General features: G+C 31.4%; 1 protein-coding gene across 1 annotated transcript in view; it reads right to left on the bottom strand.

Moving 5' to 3' along the window:
- The window catches only part of SI (sucrase-isomaltase), a 92067-nt gene that overhangs the window by 67974 nt on the left and 3707 nt on the right, over positions 1–20386 (bottom strand). Inside the window, exons 3-13 of the mRNA XM_011224093.3 lie at positions 19597–19733; positions 15741–15858; positions 15344–15453; positions 14059–14210; positions 12851–13022; positions 11094–11193; positions 9843–9955; positions 7140–7265; positions 5628–5759; positions 5421–5540; positions 3615–3728 (exon numbers count right to left, since the gene is read on the bottom strand). Coding sequence (XP_011222395.1) covers positions 3615–3728; positions 5421–5540; positions 5628–5759; positions 7140–7265; positions 9843–9955; positions 11094–11193; positions 12851–13022; positions 14059–14210; positions 15344–15453; positions 15741–15858; positions 19597–19733 — 1394 coding nt within the window. The remainder of the gene's footprint in view (positions 1–3614; positions 3729–5420; positions 5541–5627; positions 5760–7139; positions 7266–9842; positions 9956–11093; positions 11194–12850; positions 13023–14058; positions 14211–15343; positions 15454–15740; positions 15859–19596; positions 19734–20386) is intronic.

Below are 20386 nucleotides of genomic sequence, written 5' to 3'. Positions count from 1 at the left end.
TGCTCAAGGGAGGAACAAAATAAATTTCTCATTTTGATAACAGATATGAAAAGGTAAATGTTTCCATTTCCCAAATATTTTCCTTATAGTCATAAAGAAGAAAAATTATATAGTTATTTTAAAGTATTGGGATTATTTTATTGAAATTACCTGATTCAATTTTGTTTTCCTATGTCCAATAAAATTAATACAAAGAGACACTACAGCTACACAGTCAATAATTTTAGGTGAACTTAAGTATTTTTTCTTCACAAATCCACCAGTTAAATTTAAAAACAACTTCAACTGCTGAAATTCATAATTGGGAATTGAGTTGCATTATTTTAAACTTTGAGACTCTTTCTAAAGTAACATCTTTTGTATATAATTATTCTTGAGAAAATAAAAGGCAAAACATTTAACTATGAAATTTATGTTATTCTATTTGAATTATGTATTTGCAAATTTGCAATAAAATTCACAAGATCTTCCAACATTCAATCCAAATAGACAATATTTATGTATTAAGAATAAACAATTTTTAAAGCAAAATTAATATATTTCACATGAAAATGGATCAAGAGATTTGTTTAATCATCAATATTACACTGTATGTTCACTAACTAGAATTTAAATAAAACTTTTAAAAAATAAAAATCTTTGTTTTATCATACAACCATGTAAACAAGATTAAATCAAATATATTATTTCACCAGTTTACCACATAAGGGAAAAGTCTTGTGTACTCAAAAAAAACCATATTTTACAACAAATACAGTATTTGCTATTTGATTATTTTTTAATATCCTGTCTACTTGGCAAGATTGGATTATGAATATATTAAACATACTACACATAATGCAATAGAATTTATTTGTATCGCTTTTAATGCATTTTGTATATTTGCACTTTTGAAAAGTCTGAAAACATTTTTCTCTAACTTAGACACATTATTTAAGTGATGTTTTATGTATGTAATGTCATGTTAAAACAAACTCAATTAGTATTTTTAATATTACAATGAGCAGATTCAAAGCGGTGGAAGGCGTGAGGAAAAGGCCTCAGGAATTGATAGTAATATTCAGGTATCATTCAAATTATCCCAAATCGAGTAATGAGCATTCCTAGGAATTGTCAACACCATTTCTAGGGTTGTTTCTGAAGGTTCTTTTCTTTAAAGTCCATTGAAAATTGTGTATAAAAGTCTGGTGCCTAATAAAAATTTTTTAAAAACCTGTTGGCATTTCATAGCTCCACATTTAAGTTCAATCTAAATAGAAATAGCCCAATTTTTCAAATAATTTTAAAAATAACTCAATTATTATAAGAATCCTATAAAATGTAGAGAGAATATAACCAAATAAGTCCCTAGTTATTTGAATATATGAATTGTTTGAATATATCTTCTCATTGAATTTTATGTTTCCTAGTACTATATATTAAATTATTGAGCTTCTTTATGGAAGAATTCTCCTTATTAGATTTTTAAGAATGAAATCATAACAACATGATCACAACAATATGGATATTTATTCAGAAAAAGTGGAAGTGATCTTTGAATTTTAAAAACATTGATTAATGCTTTTATTTTGACATCACAGCTTCAGTCCTAATTATACCAAATGCATTGGGCTCTTATTTCTCAAGTATTAGAAGATTATCTCAAGAATAATGTGAAAAAAGATAATTCAAGCATATGTTTATATGCAAAAATGTATTTTTCAATGACCATTAAGCTCACATCATTTTCCAAAGTGGTTTTAATACTTAAAGTTAAAATTCAAAACATTAGCATGGAATTTAAATTAGAAATCTAGTAAATTATAACACTATTTTTAAATTTGACATAAAAATAAAACTTCAGCAGTTAAATAACAATATTTCTTTTTACTGTCTGTTCATTCTATCAGAACAAATAATCTGAAGAAAATGAAAGAATTCAGGAAACAATTTAGCAGTAGGATTTGGCAGTTATTCAAATAAGAGTTTGATGCAGTATAACCGCTGCTTATGCATCATATAAATTAATTCAGTGGTGTTTAGTGAGCTTTGAAATCATGCTGATTATCACGTGTTTTGTTTTTTAAGCTTAGTCAAATGCTTATGTATTAGTATGAGAACAACTCTGCCTTTCTCAGATGCTCTTCCTTGTCCCATCCCCTCCCTTTCTTTGGAGATGAATCACGTATTTGTCTCCGGTGGATATAGGAAATGAAGTATTCTCTATGTACAGCACAGTCAGACTCTCTTTTACTATTCCTAAAGTGTCATTTATAGTCCTACTCTCCTCTAATGGACTCAAACCCTTTCCTAAGCAAAAACAAAAACTATAACAAAATAAAACAAACATACAAAAAAAAAACCCTAAAAATCTAGAAACATTTAACTTATATAATACATTGAAATTGGGACTGTAATTAAAAACAAAACTGAACAACAACAAGAGAAAACAAAAACAAAAACCTCAAGATTGGAATGCAAATTTTTGTTATTTCTATCAGCAGCTAGGTGTTATTGTGATCTCACTAATTTTATGTCAAATAACTAAAGCCTCTCCATCTTCATTCTATTCATCACAGATAATCCTGAAGGTTATGCTAACCTCTAATCCAATTCCATGTTCAGCTAAAAACATAATTTTCCTCTTTGTATTCTCCACAACATACCTGATATATAAATGGTGGAAAGTAAACAATTGTTAACTAAGTAACTGATTGAAGAAATAATCACTGAATGAAAAATGAGCAATTCATGAAAGTAGAGATATTGTGTAACCAAGTAGACAAAGAAAAGTATAGCTATCCCTAGGACATCCATTATCTCCTTCCAAAACTCTGTGCAGTTGTAATATCTCTGAACAAAATCCCTGATGGTCTCTCTGTATTCTGGTTTATTAGACTTTTTTTTTTTTTTCTGAAACACAGAATAGGGATCACCAAGCAGTTTCATTCCCCAAATGTGATTGCGGTTGCCATAACATAAGCCACTAAACCACTGACTATCATCCAGTATCACTCTATACAATAAACCCAGAAGCAAGCAACCAATAGTTACAGGTATAAAACTTAATTCAAAGAAACTTTTAAACATTAGCATTTTTCTTTCATAACTTCACTAGCAACCTAGGATTTTGGTTGTTGCTGTTGTTGATTATTTTGAGATAAAACACTTAGCCTATTACAATTTTGCTTTGTTCTATCCCATAAATTACTAAAAAGAAAGTCTAAAGGTTGAGAGCTTATTATTATTACTGTCCACATCGCTGCGATAATTGAATACTGTAGACCATAATAAATATTTTTAGAATTGTACTCTTTATCTCCAAATCTTGTTACCTATTTTCAAACATAAATTATGAGTCATAAAAATATAGCACCTTAGTGACAAAACTGAAATTTATTCTATAAAGTGTATTACTGAAGAAGAAAACTATCAATTTACAGTTTTTAGTTTTTACTCTTTTCTAACTCAGGAACATGACAGGTATGAATTTATACATTCTAGAAAAATATTGTTAGAGTTTTTAATTTCATGTTCAATACATTACAAACTATACCTTGTCAACTTAATAATGATTTTATAAAAAAAATTCTATGTTAACTGTCCAAAATTATGGGTTTAAAATAGCTACTTACAATCCAAAGTCCATCATATTTCACTTGTTGATAGAAAATGTTGCATTCGTCTGCCCACCAATCTATGCAGTTTGGATTAGTAAAATCAGGGTACACTGTTAATCCTGGCCATACCTAAAAAGCAGATCATTCACAAATACACATATAAAAAAAGAAAATAAGTAATAATACAAAGTTCGTGGAGAAAAGTAAAAACAAATATTAAAGTTATAATATTGTACTTCTTTAGGTATATGTGATTCATGTGCCATCTATGCTTATAATCATCTTGGGCCCACTTTAAAATGCATTTAAGTGACAGTAGAGAGAAAGACCATAAGGCATTTAGGAAGGCAAAAATATGAGCATGGAATGAGGCTGCTCTTTTGACTGCAGCTAAGTTTATTTCTTAGCATCCTAATAGGTTAGGTTAAAAAAAAATAAAAATTATATAATACATTCATTGTCTGATAAAAGAAATACACAATTTAATTTCCAAAGGCATTTGCTTCCAAGAAATTAAAGTTAAAAAAAAAGTCTTTGTGTATGTATTTTTATTTAATAAATGAGAATATGACACTTGTTATGTTCTAGGTAATGTTCCAAGCATTTTTATAATTATTAGCTCATTTAATCTTCACTAGAACTGTAGGAGATAGGTATTATATTTTAATCACCACTTAACAGATGAGTTATTTATTATAATTAAACCCAATTCACAGATGAGAGAAGTGATAAACAGAGAAGTTAAATACATTTTTTAAGACTGCACCACTAATATGTGTCACAGAAGGAATTCAAACACAGCAATCACATATCTGAGTCTATGCTATAAAACACCATACATACTATGCTGTGTCTTTACGATTATGCTTCTTCAAATTATCTACTTCTTACTTAAAATAATGACAGGCAAAAGAAATTCAATTGCAGATGAACTGAAATAAATCATATTGTTTTATATACAAATTATGCATATCGGCTATCTGATTCGTCCATACCAAATGGAGCAGGCCTTAACAAAGTATATTCTGTAAGATATTAACAGGCATTATGAAGAAAAAATTCGGCTTTTATTTACTGATGGAGCTCATAATTATTTGAACAAGACTTTCACCAGAAATTCTGACTTCGATGAATGTAAGAAAATGTGATGGTTAGGGTAGTCTTCATTATTGTAAATAATTCTACAATAAACATTTTTTTTTAATCAATTGACATTATCTCTTATTTTATTTCCTTTGATTAAATTACAGAAGTGGAATTACCAAGTCAATATATTTAGACCTTACAGTTTTTGATATGTCTTATAAAGTTGTCTCCAAAAGAATGTTTGTTCTGGTTAAAATTATGCATTTGGGATGTAATCTGTTTCCTAATTCTGCTTTTATTCGCTCTGTGACATCAGGAACGTTACTCTACCTTTCTTAAATTCACTTTTTTCACCTATATAGTAAGAATTCTAACTATAGCTATCTCGTTATCTTACTGTGAGGATTAAATGTAAATCATAAAATTTAATACCCAGCATAAAATTATTCAATTTATATAAGTAATTATTTTACATCAAATTATTAGAATTTTGTCATCTAAACTATATTTTGTCAGTTTTGTTTTGTGTATAGCACTGAAAATTACCTGCCTTCTTACAAAAGCTGTTTTAAAGATCATTGAAATATTTCCTCTGTCTAAAATTTCTTTACCCAATTAAAATACCAAGTACAGATTTGAAAGCAAATACACACACACACACACACTCTCTTATAAAAACCTTGTGATTGCACAATAGAAAATCTCAACACAACTTTAGCGAATATCGTAATTTACCTCTCCAACAATTGCTGTAGTCCCATCTGATTCATTTACCCACACATTTTTTGCGTTTCCCCTATCGTAGGTCTCATATGCCGCTCCATTGGTAAGCTTATCTATGGAAATTGCAGGGTCCTAATAATAGAAAGAAGAAACTATAGAAAATCTACTAAGTTATAAATGTGTGAATACTAAAAACATATTAATATATAATGTCATTACCAAGATGATGACATATTTCTGTCCATGGTCATGTAAATCTTGAACAAATTCAGGGAGCCCCTGAAATGCAACTTTATCATAAGTGAAGTCTTTCTTGGCTTCCATATAGTCAATATCAGTGACCTGTGTATCCTGAAAATTAGTAGAGTATATTTCAATAAATAGTACTGAAAGAACTCTAATCACTTCAACCTTTAAGTCCAATGAATTTGTATTATAAATATAATGATTAAAATGTAAATGTACTTAGATCTCTTCTATTTCACTAAAACCACAGTTGTAATTTTTTATAAAAGTAACTTTTTTAATTCTAAAGTACAAAAGCATTAAATGATTATTCACACTTGTTTCAGTGATGATCGCTGGATAAGTATTATGTTTTATATATGGGAATCATCATATGGAAAACAAAACATAGAAGCGCGTAGGTGGCTCAGTCAATTCAGCATCTGCCTGCTGCTCAGTCATGATCCCAGTGTTGCGGAAAAACTAAAATCAGACCAGTGAGAGACCAAGTGACACTCGGAGAAGTGGGAGAACTCATATTTATTTTATGCCAGTGGACCCAGATGAGCTCGTGCTCGAAATTCTGAGTCCCAGGCAACGGGGTTATAGGGCTTTTACAGGGGACTGCAGGCAGTCAGGCTCCAAGGGCTGCGCTCGCTGCTGGTAGGCGGGTTTAAACTGGGGGGTGGGGACTGTTTCGGGCGGGAACAGTAGTGCAGGGAGCCTGTGGCGGGAAGCCTGTGTATAGAAGCAGAAACAGCTGGTTATCTCTTGCTCCCAGTAGGGCTTCTGGTTATCTCTAGCTTGTTGTTAATAACTTTCCATCTTCTGGGGCCTCCTGGCCTGGGTCTGCTCTAGGTAATTTTCCTCCTCACCAGAGTCTCAGGATGGGGCCCCGAATTGTCAGGGCTCCTGCTAAGCAGACAGTCTGCTTCTCCCTCTGACCCTCCTCCCTCTCATCTCTCTCTCTCTCACTGTCTCTCAAACAAATAAAATTAAAAAAAAAATACATATTACATAAAATACTTCAAATATTCTTTTAAAGATCTTGTTTGTTTATTTGAGAGAGAGAGAGAATCTGAAGCGGACTCCACACTGAGCACAGAACCCCATCCCACAACTGTGAGATCCCACAACCGCGAGATCAGGATCTGATCTGAAACCAAGAGTCAGACGCTTAACCGACTGAGTCACCCAGATGCCCCTAAATATTTTTCACATTAAAAAGTATATCGGCTATAAAAACAGTCTATATTAAAAACTGAATGTGATGTTCACAGTTAAATTTGTATTCCCTTATAGTATAACTCATAATCAGTTCTTAAAATTTCAAGAAGACCAGGCCTTATGTATGGATTTTAGAAAGACTTGATCCTTAAGATGCAGATTAATAATCCATATTTATATCATCATATCATATTATGTATAATGCTAATTTCTTACATTTATTATTATGTGATAATATCTAACTTGTGTGTATTCCCACAAGCCCTTCATTCCACTTACAAATGGTATGCCAGCATCCCGATTTCTTTGTACCACTTCTTTCACTACATCAAGCGACTTATAATTCCAGCGACTGAGCTGGAATCCAAGACTCCAATATGCTGGCATTGCTGGTAGGCCAATGAACTTGAAGTAAACGGATATTTGATTAATTTCAACAAAGAGGATTAAAATTATTATTAATATGCTTCTTACTCTGTTTTCTCTAGTATTTATTTAAGTTAAATTATATATTTGGAACAAAGATTTAGTGTTACCTGAATTCTGTGTCCTGGATAGTCTGTTAGAACTTTATTACAAAACACTTTATGTTTTGTCACTCATCTTTGTTTATTTTGTGTTAAAAAGTTAGAAAGTTAGCTCTTAAGAAAGTTGCATTTGCAAAGGTGTATTTTGCCCAGCATGGAAAGTTAAAAAAGAATATAAAAATAGCATCAAAGAGAAAAAGAAAATTGTCCCACCACACTCTCACCTCCTGTAGCAACAGAATGAATTAATGAGGGAATGAATGGTCCCCACATAACAAAAAAATGTTTAAAACTATACAATTTCTAACCCCTTATATTTTGAAACTTAATTTTCTCCTTTTTGAAATATCAATATTTTCAAAATATTAATAAAATATATGTTCTGTAAGGCTCCGACCCAATTATTTTATCAAGGACTTATTTCATTCACAGGTGGGGCTTCTCCCCTGTGGGCCAAATAGAGTCTCTTCTCTCACTCTCTGTGGCCCAAACAAGCTCGGCGCACACCAGCAACAGCATACCAGTGCGTCATCATAAGAGAGGAGACAATTTGGCACGTGGAAATATGAGTGCAACTAATAGTAATTATTTTCACTAAAACTGAGTATTAGGTTATATGAAGACACTATAATATAAGACTTTATTGGCATGATGGTTTTTAAAATTAGGCGCATATGTCTAAAAAGCTACAATGTAACATTTTTAAAAAATTACTTGTATTGGGTTATTGTATTCTACTCATTAAACATTAAATTTATTTTAAAAATAAATTAGTATCAAAACTCTCAAAAATTAGCATTTTTAAACCCATTTCATAAGCACCTTATGTTTCATGGAATTTCACTGAAGATTTGAACATGTAATTGAAATGTCTTTGTGTATTATACACATATATGACATGTTTTGATTAAAAGTATACAAAATATTATCTATCATATTAATTCATATATTATTTATCTTATACTTATAAACATTTTTAAAACTATTTGGTCAGTCAGATGAATTAAATTTTGCTTTTTAAATTTTTTTATTATTATGTTCAATTAGCCATCACATATTAAGACCTCTAGTGGGTTAGCTTATACAGAAAAAAGTCTGTTTTTTCTTCAAACAAGAAATAAAGTTTCTTTTGCCTACTCTTTACATAACCTAAACCTCACTTAAATGCCTCCGTGATTGATTGTGCTGTATTCTACACCACTATTGTAACTTATTGCTCAAAATCAAGCCTCTGCAAGGCTACCCATAAGATGATGGAAACAAGTGTGCTACTATGTATGCTGCATTCAAACACCATTCATAACGCAAACTCAACTACTGCCGACCACAGACTTTATTCAGCATGTAACAGACAACAATCCCAGCTAATATCTCACAAAGTTAGTGTCAAATTCTTTCAAAACTGTGCTATCCACTGTGTTGATGGCGTAGTAACCACACCCAAAGTCTGTATAAAGCTCAACCTAACACTGTAATTATGATTCAGTATTATAGACTGTAAATTTTGTGTGCTTTTCTGAAACTCATACTTATTAATAGCAATTTGGGAATTGTTAGACTATAAATTATTTACTCGTGTAAAACCCTACCTACTCTCATTTCACGTTTTTGGATCCTAATTAAAGAAAGTTTTGACAGTAATTACTTCTCCTTTAACATCGCTTTAGCAAATGGGAATTGTATGTCAAAGACATATCAATAAAATAAGATTTTAAAAATAGAAATAATCCTTTAGTCTTATGCCAATAAAAAGAATTTATTTTTCCATACCCACAGTCACAGGAGAACAATTGTATAAAATAATTATATAAGAGGAATACAGAGTTATATTTTAGAAGCCAGCTCAAGGTAGGCCCTGGATTGCTTGCCTCCCTAAGACCCATCTAGGACTTAGGCACATGAAAACATTATTTAATAGGAAAGCAAGAGTTGCTTAGAGAGAAGATATGAGACTTGAGACTATGTTTCAAAATTCGCCCTTCTACGCCTAAGCATCAGAGCCAATTTACCTAGCGTTTACCCACTGTGTATTAACAACAAATTTCTCCAGCCTTCCTTTTAACTCACTTGCCTCTAGGATTTTTATCAAATGGGTGAATGACCTATAAATCCGTTGCCTATACTCAGCCCTAAAGGTCAGATACTTCCTTTTGCTTTATCCCATAAAAGGAGATCACAAATAAGTAAAGATTTAATATGCAACATTTCAAAGAAATCCAACTCCTGAACTCAGCTACCTAGAAGCAAGAAACAATTTGATATCAGAAATAAAGACATTTAATACATACATAGGCTTCACGGTATTGGAAAAAAAAAAAAAAAAAACCACCTACTCATACCTGAAAAATGGTAAGATTTAAAAATATATTTAGCTAAGAGGCCCCAGATATCTTAAATAAAATTAGACATGTGAGATGAAAGAGAAGTATTTTTATAAAATAGATGTAAAACAAACCTCTTGATACTGTTGAACTACTTGTTCTGGTGTATCTCCTAGAAAGATGTAAAAGTCCAGAATTCCACCAATAACTCTGTAAGTTACTATTGGAGTAGGCTGGATGAAAATTTCTACAAATAAAATTGGAGAAGTATATATAAATACTAAAAATATACATAGTGATGAAGTACAATGCTTCATATTAACCACATATTTTTACACTGTTTTTTTAAAATAATTAAGGTAAAATAAGATACTGAAAATAGGAAGAATATAAGAGAAAAATAGAATGCCACCATATATGAGATTTATGATAGGATATCCCAGATGTTTCTTTTTACGATGTTGGCAAAATCTTCCCCTGAAAACTACATAGCAAGGGATCAGTCCTTTACAACAAAAATACTTTTTTCTAAAATTGCATTTCAATTAGTTATTTTAATTAAAGGTTCTCTAACAGATCATATTATCACATGTTAATATCTAAGAAAAAAAACTATAAAAGTTTTTATTTTTTTCTTAATATAGACAATAATTGCCTGGATAACCAAAGAATACATTGTTCTTGCTGGGACATTGTTCAACTTCGTAGCTTTTTATTATCACTGATTCATCTGTTAAACATTGGTATTGCACTCACAACATTTAAAAAAGATTCTACATTACTTGAATTGTGATAAACTAAAAAATTAATCTTCCTTCTTTCTCTCCCTATATGGACCTTTCTCTTTTGGGCTGTAGTGGCATATTAACCTGTCTTAACAGGTGAGGTGGTAAAAATAGGAACAATCTTTTTCGTGGCTGTGTTTCAATGTTGCTCTGAAGGGAAAAGAAAGTGCCTGAATGTCACAACATAGTACACTCTTCCCAAAACAGAAGCACTGATATACAAAATTCCATTGTCATACTAACTACGAAAGCTGCTTGTAATAATCTCACATACTAAATCATTAACAATAGAGCTTACTCTGACATACAATACCTATGACTGGAATAAGAGAGCAGTTCTAACATTTCAAGTTAAACCTCATTTATTTATTTATTTATTCACTCATTCATTTTGAAGATTTTATTTATTTATTTGACAGAGAGAGACAGCCAGCGAGAGAGGGAACACAAGCAGGGGGAGTGGGGGAGGAAGAAGCAGGCTCCTAGTGGAGAAGCCTGATGTGGGGCTCGATCCCAGAATGCCGGGATCACGCCCTGAGCTGAACGAAGGCAGATGCTTAACAACTCATTTAAATATATTATCAGATAAATTACTCTTACCCATTGCATTGCTGTTCATTAAGAAAACACCAAATGACTTTCCAGAATAATCTTCAATGGACATGAAGAATGTTTGATGGCCATATAAATTATTATTATTCTGTAAGGCAAAAATTTGAAAATTAATTTTTAAAATACATTTAAAATTTTAAAAATTATATATTTAAAATTGTCTTTATCTAGTCCAATTTGTTTCTGTAATTTACTCCTCATATCTCTATACTAATTAACTAAATATAACATATGAGACACTGTAGCATAAAAATTAACTTATTTTGATTATTAATATGTTAATACATAAAATATATAACATAGTATATACATTAAACTATGAATAGATTACTTAACTTTTTTTATGTTTTATTATGATTAAGTGAGCTTTAATTAGCTATTAATGTTAAGAAAATGGCATATTTGTTCATTATGCCCCATGTGTGCCCAAGGCACTTGAGGGAATTACAAGATGATGTTCTGCTCATAGCACTTCTGCAGTATGTTTGCTAAAAGCTAATGAGTACATGAAATGGTTGAGGCCAACTGCAAATACACTTGAAAAGTAAAAGAAAAAAAGAGTTCCTGGCTGGATATGGAAGTTCAAAGGAACAATATATGGAAATATACTACAAGAAAATAGCTATGAAACTTCTCAGCCTAGTGTCTATTAAGTGTTCATCACAGATAGTGATGCTATAAAAAAAGATTGGTAGAATCACTATTAGTAGTTTACTAGTAGTAGTTCTCTACCAAATTGTCGCTTTCAAACAACAATGCACTTATTCAATTTTGGGAATGAAACAGTTAGTATTGGCATTTTAAAAATCACTAAGCATTGACCCAAAGCAATCATGAATCGATAAAAAAATAATTTTCTTAATGATAGGGTCTTTGTCCTGAAGAATCTCATATTTTAGAAGTATAGACAAATATGTATACAAATACTAACTGTGGTGATTGTCATACTAAATATAAATAAAGGTAGAAAGTAAAGACTAATTCTGCATGGGGGAATTTGGGAGAAGTTCTTAGGAGGTCAAACTTCAAATCAGTGCTCAGTGACTTATTGTACAAATGATAAAGAAACTCAAGTTTCAGTACTTACAAAGGGAACTGATCCCTGTGCAAATATTTAAACCTATGGAAGATTATCGTCTGTTATGGAAGAGGAAGAAACAGACATAGATGTACAATATGATGTCCAATAGATAGGCAGACACCATATCATAAAAAGTGATATAGAACACAGTTTATTTAGAATGATTCTAGTGCATTGACTAGCTGTGGATAGATTTTTTTGTTTGTTTTCGCTTTTGTCTCTTAAGTAAGCTCCATGACCAGCATAGAAACCAACATGGGGCTTGAACTCACAACTGTGAGATCAAGACCTGAGCACAGATCAAGAGTCAGACGCTCAACCACTCAACCAACTGGACCATCCAGGTGCCCTGTCACAGATAAGTTTAAGCATGAGAATGACTGAAAAGGGAATGACAAAATATAAAAATCAAAATCAAAAGAAAACACTCATAAACTAAATAAACCTATTTAAGCAGTTGATTATCTTTTGAGTTCATTTAGGACTTTACTATAAATTCTTATAGGAATTTACTATAAATTCTTACCCCTAAAGTAAATAAACTTCTCGAATAGCTATCACTGACATCAATAAATGATGGTTTCAAATAGGCTAAAATTATTATCTACTCCAATATGTTCTATTTATTAAAATTTTATTTATTTAAAAAAAAACAGTTCCTTACATCACCAGGAAGTTGATCACGGGTAAAAATTGGCCATGTTTTCCAGTTTAAATCATGACGAAATCTCTTATGAATATGTTCCCCAATACCATAGATATATTCACTGGGAAGTTTGGTTGAGATCTGTAAATATTGGTCAGAGTATACCAGGGGACCAATGCTGGTGTCAAACCTGTACAACAAAATAAATAAATAAATAAATAAATAAATAATTGATCTAGACATACAAATGTCCTACCAACGAAGGGTCTATGTTATCATCCAGAATATTTCATTTAAAATATGTCAATATTGGGCTGTGATCATTTCTTGGGATTTTATGAATTACATCATAAATAGCATTTGTTAATTCCATCGACACAATTTGCTTCATCACCACCAATATGATTCTTTGTACACATTCTTTCTTGAACCTTCATAACAATCTTAAAGCATAACTACCATTATCAGTTCCATTTTCTAAATAATATAAATAGGGAAAATTAATTCATGTTTTCTAAGGTGACAAGCTGGTAAGAAGTGGAGCCAGATTTCAAACCCAGTTCTGCCTTGCTCCAGAGACACAGTTTTAAAATATAGTATCATATTGGCTTTCACACCTCTTGAACATGTTTTAAGTTCAAAATGATTTTTCCAAAATGAAAAAGACTGTATGTTTGATGCATATCAAATACATACTACAAGAAATGTTAAATGGTATTTAATACTTTCATGATTTAACATAATATCTATTGCAAATTATTAAACTATATTTAAGAAAAGTAATTGCTAAGATTTGATCTTGACAACTGCTTAATTAACCTTCTTAGAGACATGAGAGCATTTACTCTGAAATTATTAAATCCCTTGTCACAAATATCCCCCCAAATACGTTCATAATGCAGGCATTCAGGCAATATTTAATTTAATATATATTTTTCATATTATATATACATACACAGATATATATATGCATCATATACGCATATATGAAGTCCTCTAATATTACTATAGGAATTAGCCCCTTTCTGAATAGTAACTATCTGATCCTACAAACTGGCAACACAATACAATAAACAATGTATATTGTGATGTATACTCACCTTCTTTGGGGAGGAAAATTATTTTTTCTGAAAATGCCTTAAAATTAAGGCTTTCCTAATTCTATAATAACAGAATAAAATTGACCAGTTATTTAACCTTGTAGAAATGTAAAATAAGATACTTACAAAGTTTTCATAGTGCTTTTTCTAATAACCTTGATGCTAAATGGATTCTCTGTAACCTGCACATCATACAACGTATCTGAAGCCCCGGTTCCAGTAAATTCTCCTACAAACTGATGAGGAACTTCATATCTTCTATTATTCGGATCAGTAATCTGCAAAGATTTAAACAAATCAGCATTATTTGATTCAAAATCATTATTTCAGTTTCCAATTCTGAATTAAGTATCAAATTCAAGTTTTGAATAAAAATACTAAATTTAATAATTTAATAGAGGAGCTATTAATCTAGGCATAAACTTAATTTTAACATTGTTGAATGGTTATGCACTGAATTGTAAAAATTGTCAAGGAATATAGAATTGGTTATAAAAGTAATATATGCAATATAAAGAATTTTATTGACTGAAAAATATAGAAAAATTAATGATATTACTAAATATTTATTCTTGAATACTGTATTTTTGTGAATTTAATTATTCTTATTGCTTTTCAGTGGTCATCCCCTTAGAAATCCCATGAAGATTTTAAATTTTGCTAAAAAAACCTCTTAATTCCTGCAAAATTGCTTTAAAAAAGTACTATACAAAGGATATGGTGTTGCTTTCATTTCCAAATCCAAAAGACCATAGAAGTATATTACTTGCTTAAAAAACAGCAGGAGGGGCGCCTGGGTGGCACAGCGGTTAAGCGTCTGCCTTCAGCTCAGGGCATGATCCCGGCGTTATGGGATCGAGCCCCACATCAGGCTCCTCCGCTATGAGCCTGCTTCTTCCTCTCCCACTCCCCCTGCTTGTGTTCCCTCTCTTGCTGGCTGTCTCTATCTCTGTCAAATAAATAAATAAAATCTTTAAAAAAAAACAGCAGGAATTAGTTTCTTTAAAATCATGAATAAAAGTGATACCAGTAAAAAGAACTAAGTAAGTAAAAGTCCCATTTATACAGCACAATTAGTATGTTTCTCAAATTTTAAACTAATTCTTCATCATAGTGTGTGGTTGAAAGAATAAAAATTTAAATTAAAATTTATCGAGTGTTTATTCTTCTCAAGACACCTTATCCAATATTTTACATTGACTATATTATGAAATTCTTCAAAAACAACTGCTGGACAAACTGTTCTTATGTTACATTTCAGCAAACAGGCTCAAGAAAGTGGAGTAACTAGTCCAATCAGTCCTTTGCTTTGGAATAAATATTTCTTAAAAGGGAAAATGTCTTGGTAAGATGAAAGGTGTGCTGATCACTGCCTTTCATGCTTAACTCCTCTTTATAAATAAAAACCAACCTTAAACCGGAAACGATTGGGTGTCTGATTTTGAGTTGTGAGGAGAACACTAGAAATGTCATTTCCAAACAGAGTAGGTGAAGGTATCCTGTTCAATGTGGCTTCAAGTCCTTAAAGGAAGAAAAAAGTTGGCATGAGTGATGACTTTATTTATAAAGATTAATAATATTAATTAGTTTTATAATTATATTCCCTTTATCACAAATAATGACTTCTTTTATTAAGATACAATTATGCAAAAAATAAATCCTTGATATAAGCAATTTAAACACTCTTGTGTACAAACTTCCCATTTGATTCTATTTAAGATATATTTCCAAAGAAAAATTTTAAATATATTTTTTGTTTTCCACTTAAAATATATTACATTGGATCGCCATGACAGAACATTTCTCACCAGTACTTGTTGTTGTCACTTTGTCAACATTATAGCCATGGTTATCTACGAAGAAGCACCAAGGAATAAGAGAGTCATTCCATGGCTTCCAGCAGCAACCTCGCATGGCACAAGTTGCCTGATGAGACATTTATAAAAGGAATCACAGGATTAGTATTGTGATCATGTGTCAGTCTCTATTTTTTAAATATTCATTCATTCCAATAAATGTGTGAATTAAATGTTTGAAAAACAAGCTTTTTTCTTCAAAAATATGTTAAAATATCACCTATTCTCTTGTTCCTTTCACTTGGCAGAAATATCAGTTGAATTAGCTACACCCTACCAAAGACTGACGCTCTGAGTGGTGATTTATAAAATTAACATGTCAATATACGTTACTGTAAACCTATGGTTTTTCTTCGCTTGCTTTTAATTTTTTAAAGATATTATTTATTTTATTTATTTGACACACAGAGAGTACACAAGCAGGAGGAGCAGCAGGCAGAAGGAGAAGGAGAAGGAGAAGCAGGTTCCAGGGAGCCTGAGGTGGGACTCCATCCCAGGACCCCGGGATCATGACCTGAGCCAAAGGCAGATGCTTCACTGACTGAGCCACCCAGGTACCTCAACTTTTAATTTTTTAATTTGAGTATAATACTCAAAGCATCTACAGTTTCAATATAATCCATATGAAAATACAAACATTTTTCACAGAACCAGAACAAATAATACTACAATTTGTATGGAACCACAAAAGACCCCGAATAGCCAAAGTAATCTTGAGAAACAAGAACAAAGCTGAAGGTATCACAATCCCAGATTTCAAAATATAATACTAAGCCCATATTTTCTTAAAATTTCCTACCCTGGGTGCCTGGGTGGCTCAGCTGGTTAAGCATGGGACTCTTATTTCGGCTCAGGTCATGATCTCTGGGTTGTGGGATGAGGCTCCCCGCTGAGCGTGCAGAATCCGCTTGTCCCTCTCCCTCTCCTCTCCTCTCTCTCCAGAGAGATAAAAATCTTAAAAAAAGGTAAAAGTTCCTGCCCTATGAGTAATTATAATCTATTCTGTTGTCATGTAGTCAATTTAGAAGAATTGAAATATTTTTTGTGTATCAATTATGTATCAAGCTGCAAGTGAGGTTATAAAGATGAATACATGCCCTGAATTCAAGGCTACATAAAATGCTTAATGCAGTTATTTCCAGCTACTTATTAGTTCAGTATTTAAGTAAACTAGTTAAACTAATTTATGTGCCTGGTGTTGCAACTATTTGCAGACATTACATTCAATGACTAACACAAAACACTGAACTCTTGAGTAGTTTTATGATCTGTATGGAAAGACTGTGTGAAGTGGAAAAAATTATGTATGCTCATATAAAAAGTGGAGCCACATGTCAATGCTGTGCGTTAACATTGGTATAATTAAAAATCTACTTAATATTTGAATTTAATAGTGTGACACACTTTCATAATTTGAGCATCTGTGGGATTTTTTTTCCCTTGGTTATTTCCTTGAAAAGAAGTTTAAAGCCTACATTTGTAGCAGCTGACATGTTAACTTCTCTCCTACTTTAACATCAAATTAAAATGGCTTCAGATACACATACACATGCACACACATGTAAACACATGCATACATGTATGTTACAAATGGAAGTACAATTGGATCTGATATTTTAGAGGGTCATTATCTATCAGAATATAAAGTACATGTGACTTTTATCAGGCAATTAACCCTCTCGTTATAGAGCTTATAGAAATACTCCCAGCAATACAATGAGACAATTATATAAAAATTGTTATTTACGGTAGCCTCTTTTATTTTTTAAAGATTTTATTTATTTATTTATTACAGAGAGAGAGAGAGAGAGATAGCACAAGCTGGAAGAGTGGCAGACAGAGGGAGAAGCAGGCTTCCCACTGAGCAGAGAGCCTGTTTTGGGACTCGATCCCAGGACCTTATGGGATCACGACCAGAGCCAAAAGCAGACACTTAACCGACTAAGCCATCCAGGCACCCTACAGTAGTTTTTCTAAAAGACTTTTAAAAATATTGGTACAAAACAAAGAGGCAGAAATAGATGTAGATATACTGATTTGGGAAGGTATAAAGGTGCTAAGAAAAAGAAATAAGTAAATTACAATCATATTTTGATAAAATAAAAAATATAGAGTAAAATGGAGTTACATGAAGTTCTGCCAAACACACTGTATTGGGTTCCTAGGTCTGTCATAACAACCATAAGTAGCGTTGTCTGAATCAACAGAAATTTATTCTTCCACAGTTCTGGAGTATAGAAGTCCTACTTCAAGGTGATAGCAGAACCATGCTACCGCTAAGGCTCTAAGGAAGACTGCTTGGTTTTGTGTTCCTAGCTTCTGATAGCTCCTGGTAAACCAGGATTTCTTGATTTGAAGATACCTTACCCCAGTCTCTACTTCCATCTTTACACTGCTTTCTTCCTTGTAGTTCTCTGTGTGTCATCCCCTTCTCTTATAAGGACACCAGCCATTGGATTTAGGGCCCACCCTAATCCAGCATAACCTCATTTAGCATTTAATTACATCTGCAAAGATCCTTATAATTACATCTGCAAAGATCCTATTTCCAAATAAAATCATATTCTAAGGCTCCAAGTAGACATGAATTTTTTGGAAGATATCACTCATACCACTACATAAACACACACCAAAATATAGGTTTAAAATGTGTATCTTCATTGTTGCTTTTAAAATATGAATAATTTTGATTTATTTTGTATAGATTTTGATACTTGTTATTTATGTTTAGTCATGCTGCCTATTTTTCAAGATTTCAGGTATTTCCCCCTATTATTTTAATTCCTAATCTATTTTTTAAGTTTTTATTTAAATTCCAGTTAGTTAAGATACAGTGTAATATTAGTTTCAGGTGTACAATATAGTAATTCAACACTTCCATACATATAGAAATTTTATAGTTCATTTAGTTATATTTTTTGTGATGGAGAGAGTGAGAGAGGTGAGATTCAGATATGTCTATTATAGATTTAATATATATTAGATATGTATATTACATGCATATAACACATAATATACTATAAATATGCATATTACATTATAATATATATAGTGTATAGTATTTGATATGCCCTGATTAATATATATATTAATATATATTATATTTATAGATATCATAATATATTATAGATTGCATAGAATATATAGATATTACAAATGTGTATATTTGTACACCCATGCTCTCCTCGACCTTTATTTCCACGTAGGTTATGAAAACCAAGGAAGAGTCAACTTAGGGTTACATGAACCTATTAAGTTACCCTTAATTTTCTCTATTTGAGCCTCTTCTCCCAAACAACCAAATAATTAAAAAATAAATAATAATAATTTTCCAAAATATCAGTTTGACTTTATTTTCCAGACACTTCTTAATGCCATCATTACAAACACTTTTATGGAGCATTCATATTATCTCTCAAATGTTCTATACTGTCAAAGGTTATATTTTTTAAGAAGTAGATTTGCAAGGACAGAATTTCATAAAGATTTTTAAAATTAACAGTAGCTTGTTAAGCATGGAAGAATATTAACTTGGTAATTTATTAAATAGAAGTACAGAAAAGCCAGCTCATCAATTTCAATTATCTCTCATCTCTTTATATGGAGTTATAATAAAAAGATAAATGCAGCCTAACTGATGGCTAGATTTTAAAAATATGGAACTGATCCAAGACTAAGCAATTATCTTAATTTAATTACTACTATATATATACGTATATATAGTATGTATATACATACAACTATATATACGTATATATATGAATATCTATATCTATTCATAAAAATATTAAAGTCTTTTGTGGCAGACCTGTGTTGGGAATTGCTCTGGAATGCAGTTCATTCTCTCATTGATACGATCATCTTGGTCGCTTGGACATTTTCCTGAACCAGGATACACGGTGGTTGTACGAGTGGTAGATGGAGTTGCAGTAGAATTACTAATTGCTAGGGAAGAAAGAGGTTAATAAAATAAAACATGGTGTTAATAAATACCTTACATTGAAAGAACAAATGAACTTATATATATAATAAAAATAAAAATAAATGTTACGCTAATAAAGGACCCACAAATTCAAGTCCTAGTCACCAAAGGAAAATATCCAAATGATATTTAAAAATTGACTGTGCAGAGCCCTATTGACTGTTTCAGCAGAAAAACAAAATATTTTCACAGAAAGTCTTGAAGTAGATTCAAAAGGAAGCAAAATGTTTACTCCACCATATTTATGAAAAATATGTTTTATAGATGAAGAAAGAAGATGGAGATATATGTATGGGAAAAGGATATAGAGAAGGAGACAAGAATTAGAGCGGAAAAGAGAAAAACAGGAGGAAAACAATATTTTGAAGTGAACAGAAGAGAAAGGAAGGAACTGGAAAGAAAAATAAATTCCAATTCTATATAATAGGAACTTTGCAGCAATCAGATATGGGTAAGATAAAATAATCATGTCACAATGTAGTCAGCTTTAAGTTTACCAGGAGCAGGTAAAACATGACTAATAGCAGTGGAAAACTAACTATGGTTAGACTAGAAGGTAATCTGTAACAGCCTTTCTAATTCTGCTTTTGTCAAAAAAGAATGATGAAAAAAGAGA

The sequence above is a fragment of the Ailuropoda melanoleuca genome, chromosome 1 (genome assembly GCF_002007445.2).
Source record: "Ailuropoda melanoleuca isolate Jingjing chromosome 1, ASM200744v2, whole genome shotgun sequence".
NCBI lineage: Eukaryota > Metazoa > Chordata > Mammalia > Carnivora > Ursidae > Ailuropoda > Ailuropoda melanoleuca.
Note: the sequence above shows the minus strand (reverse complement) of the source record. Positions and strands in the feature narration are given on the sequence as shown.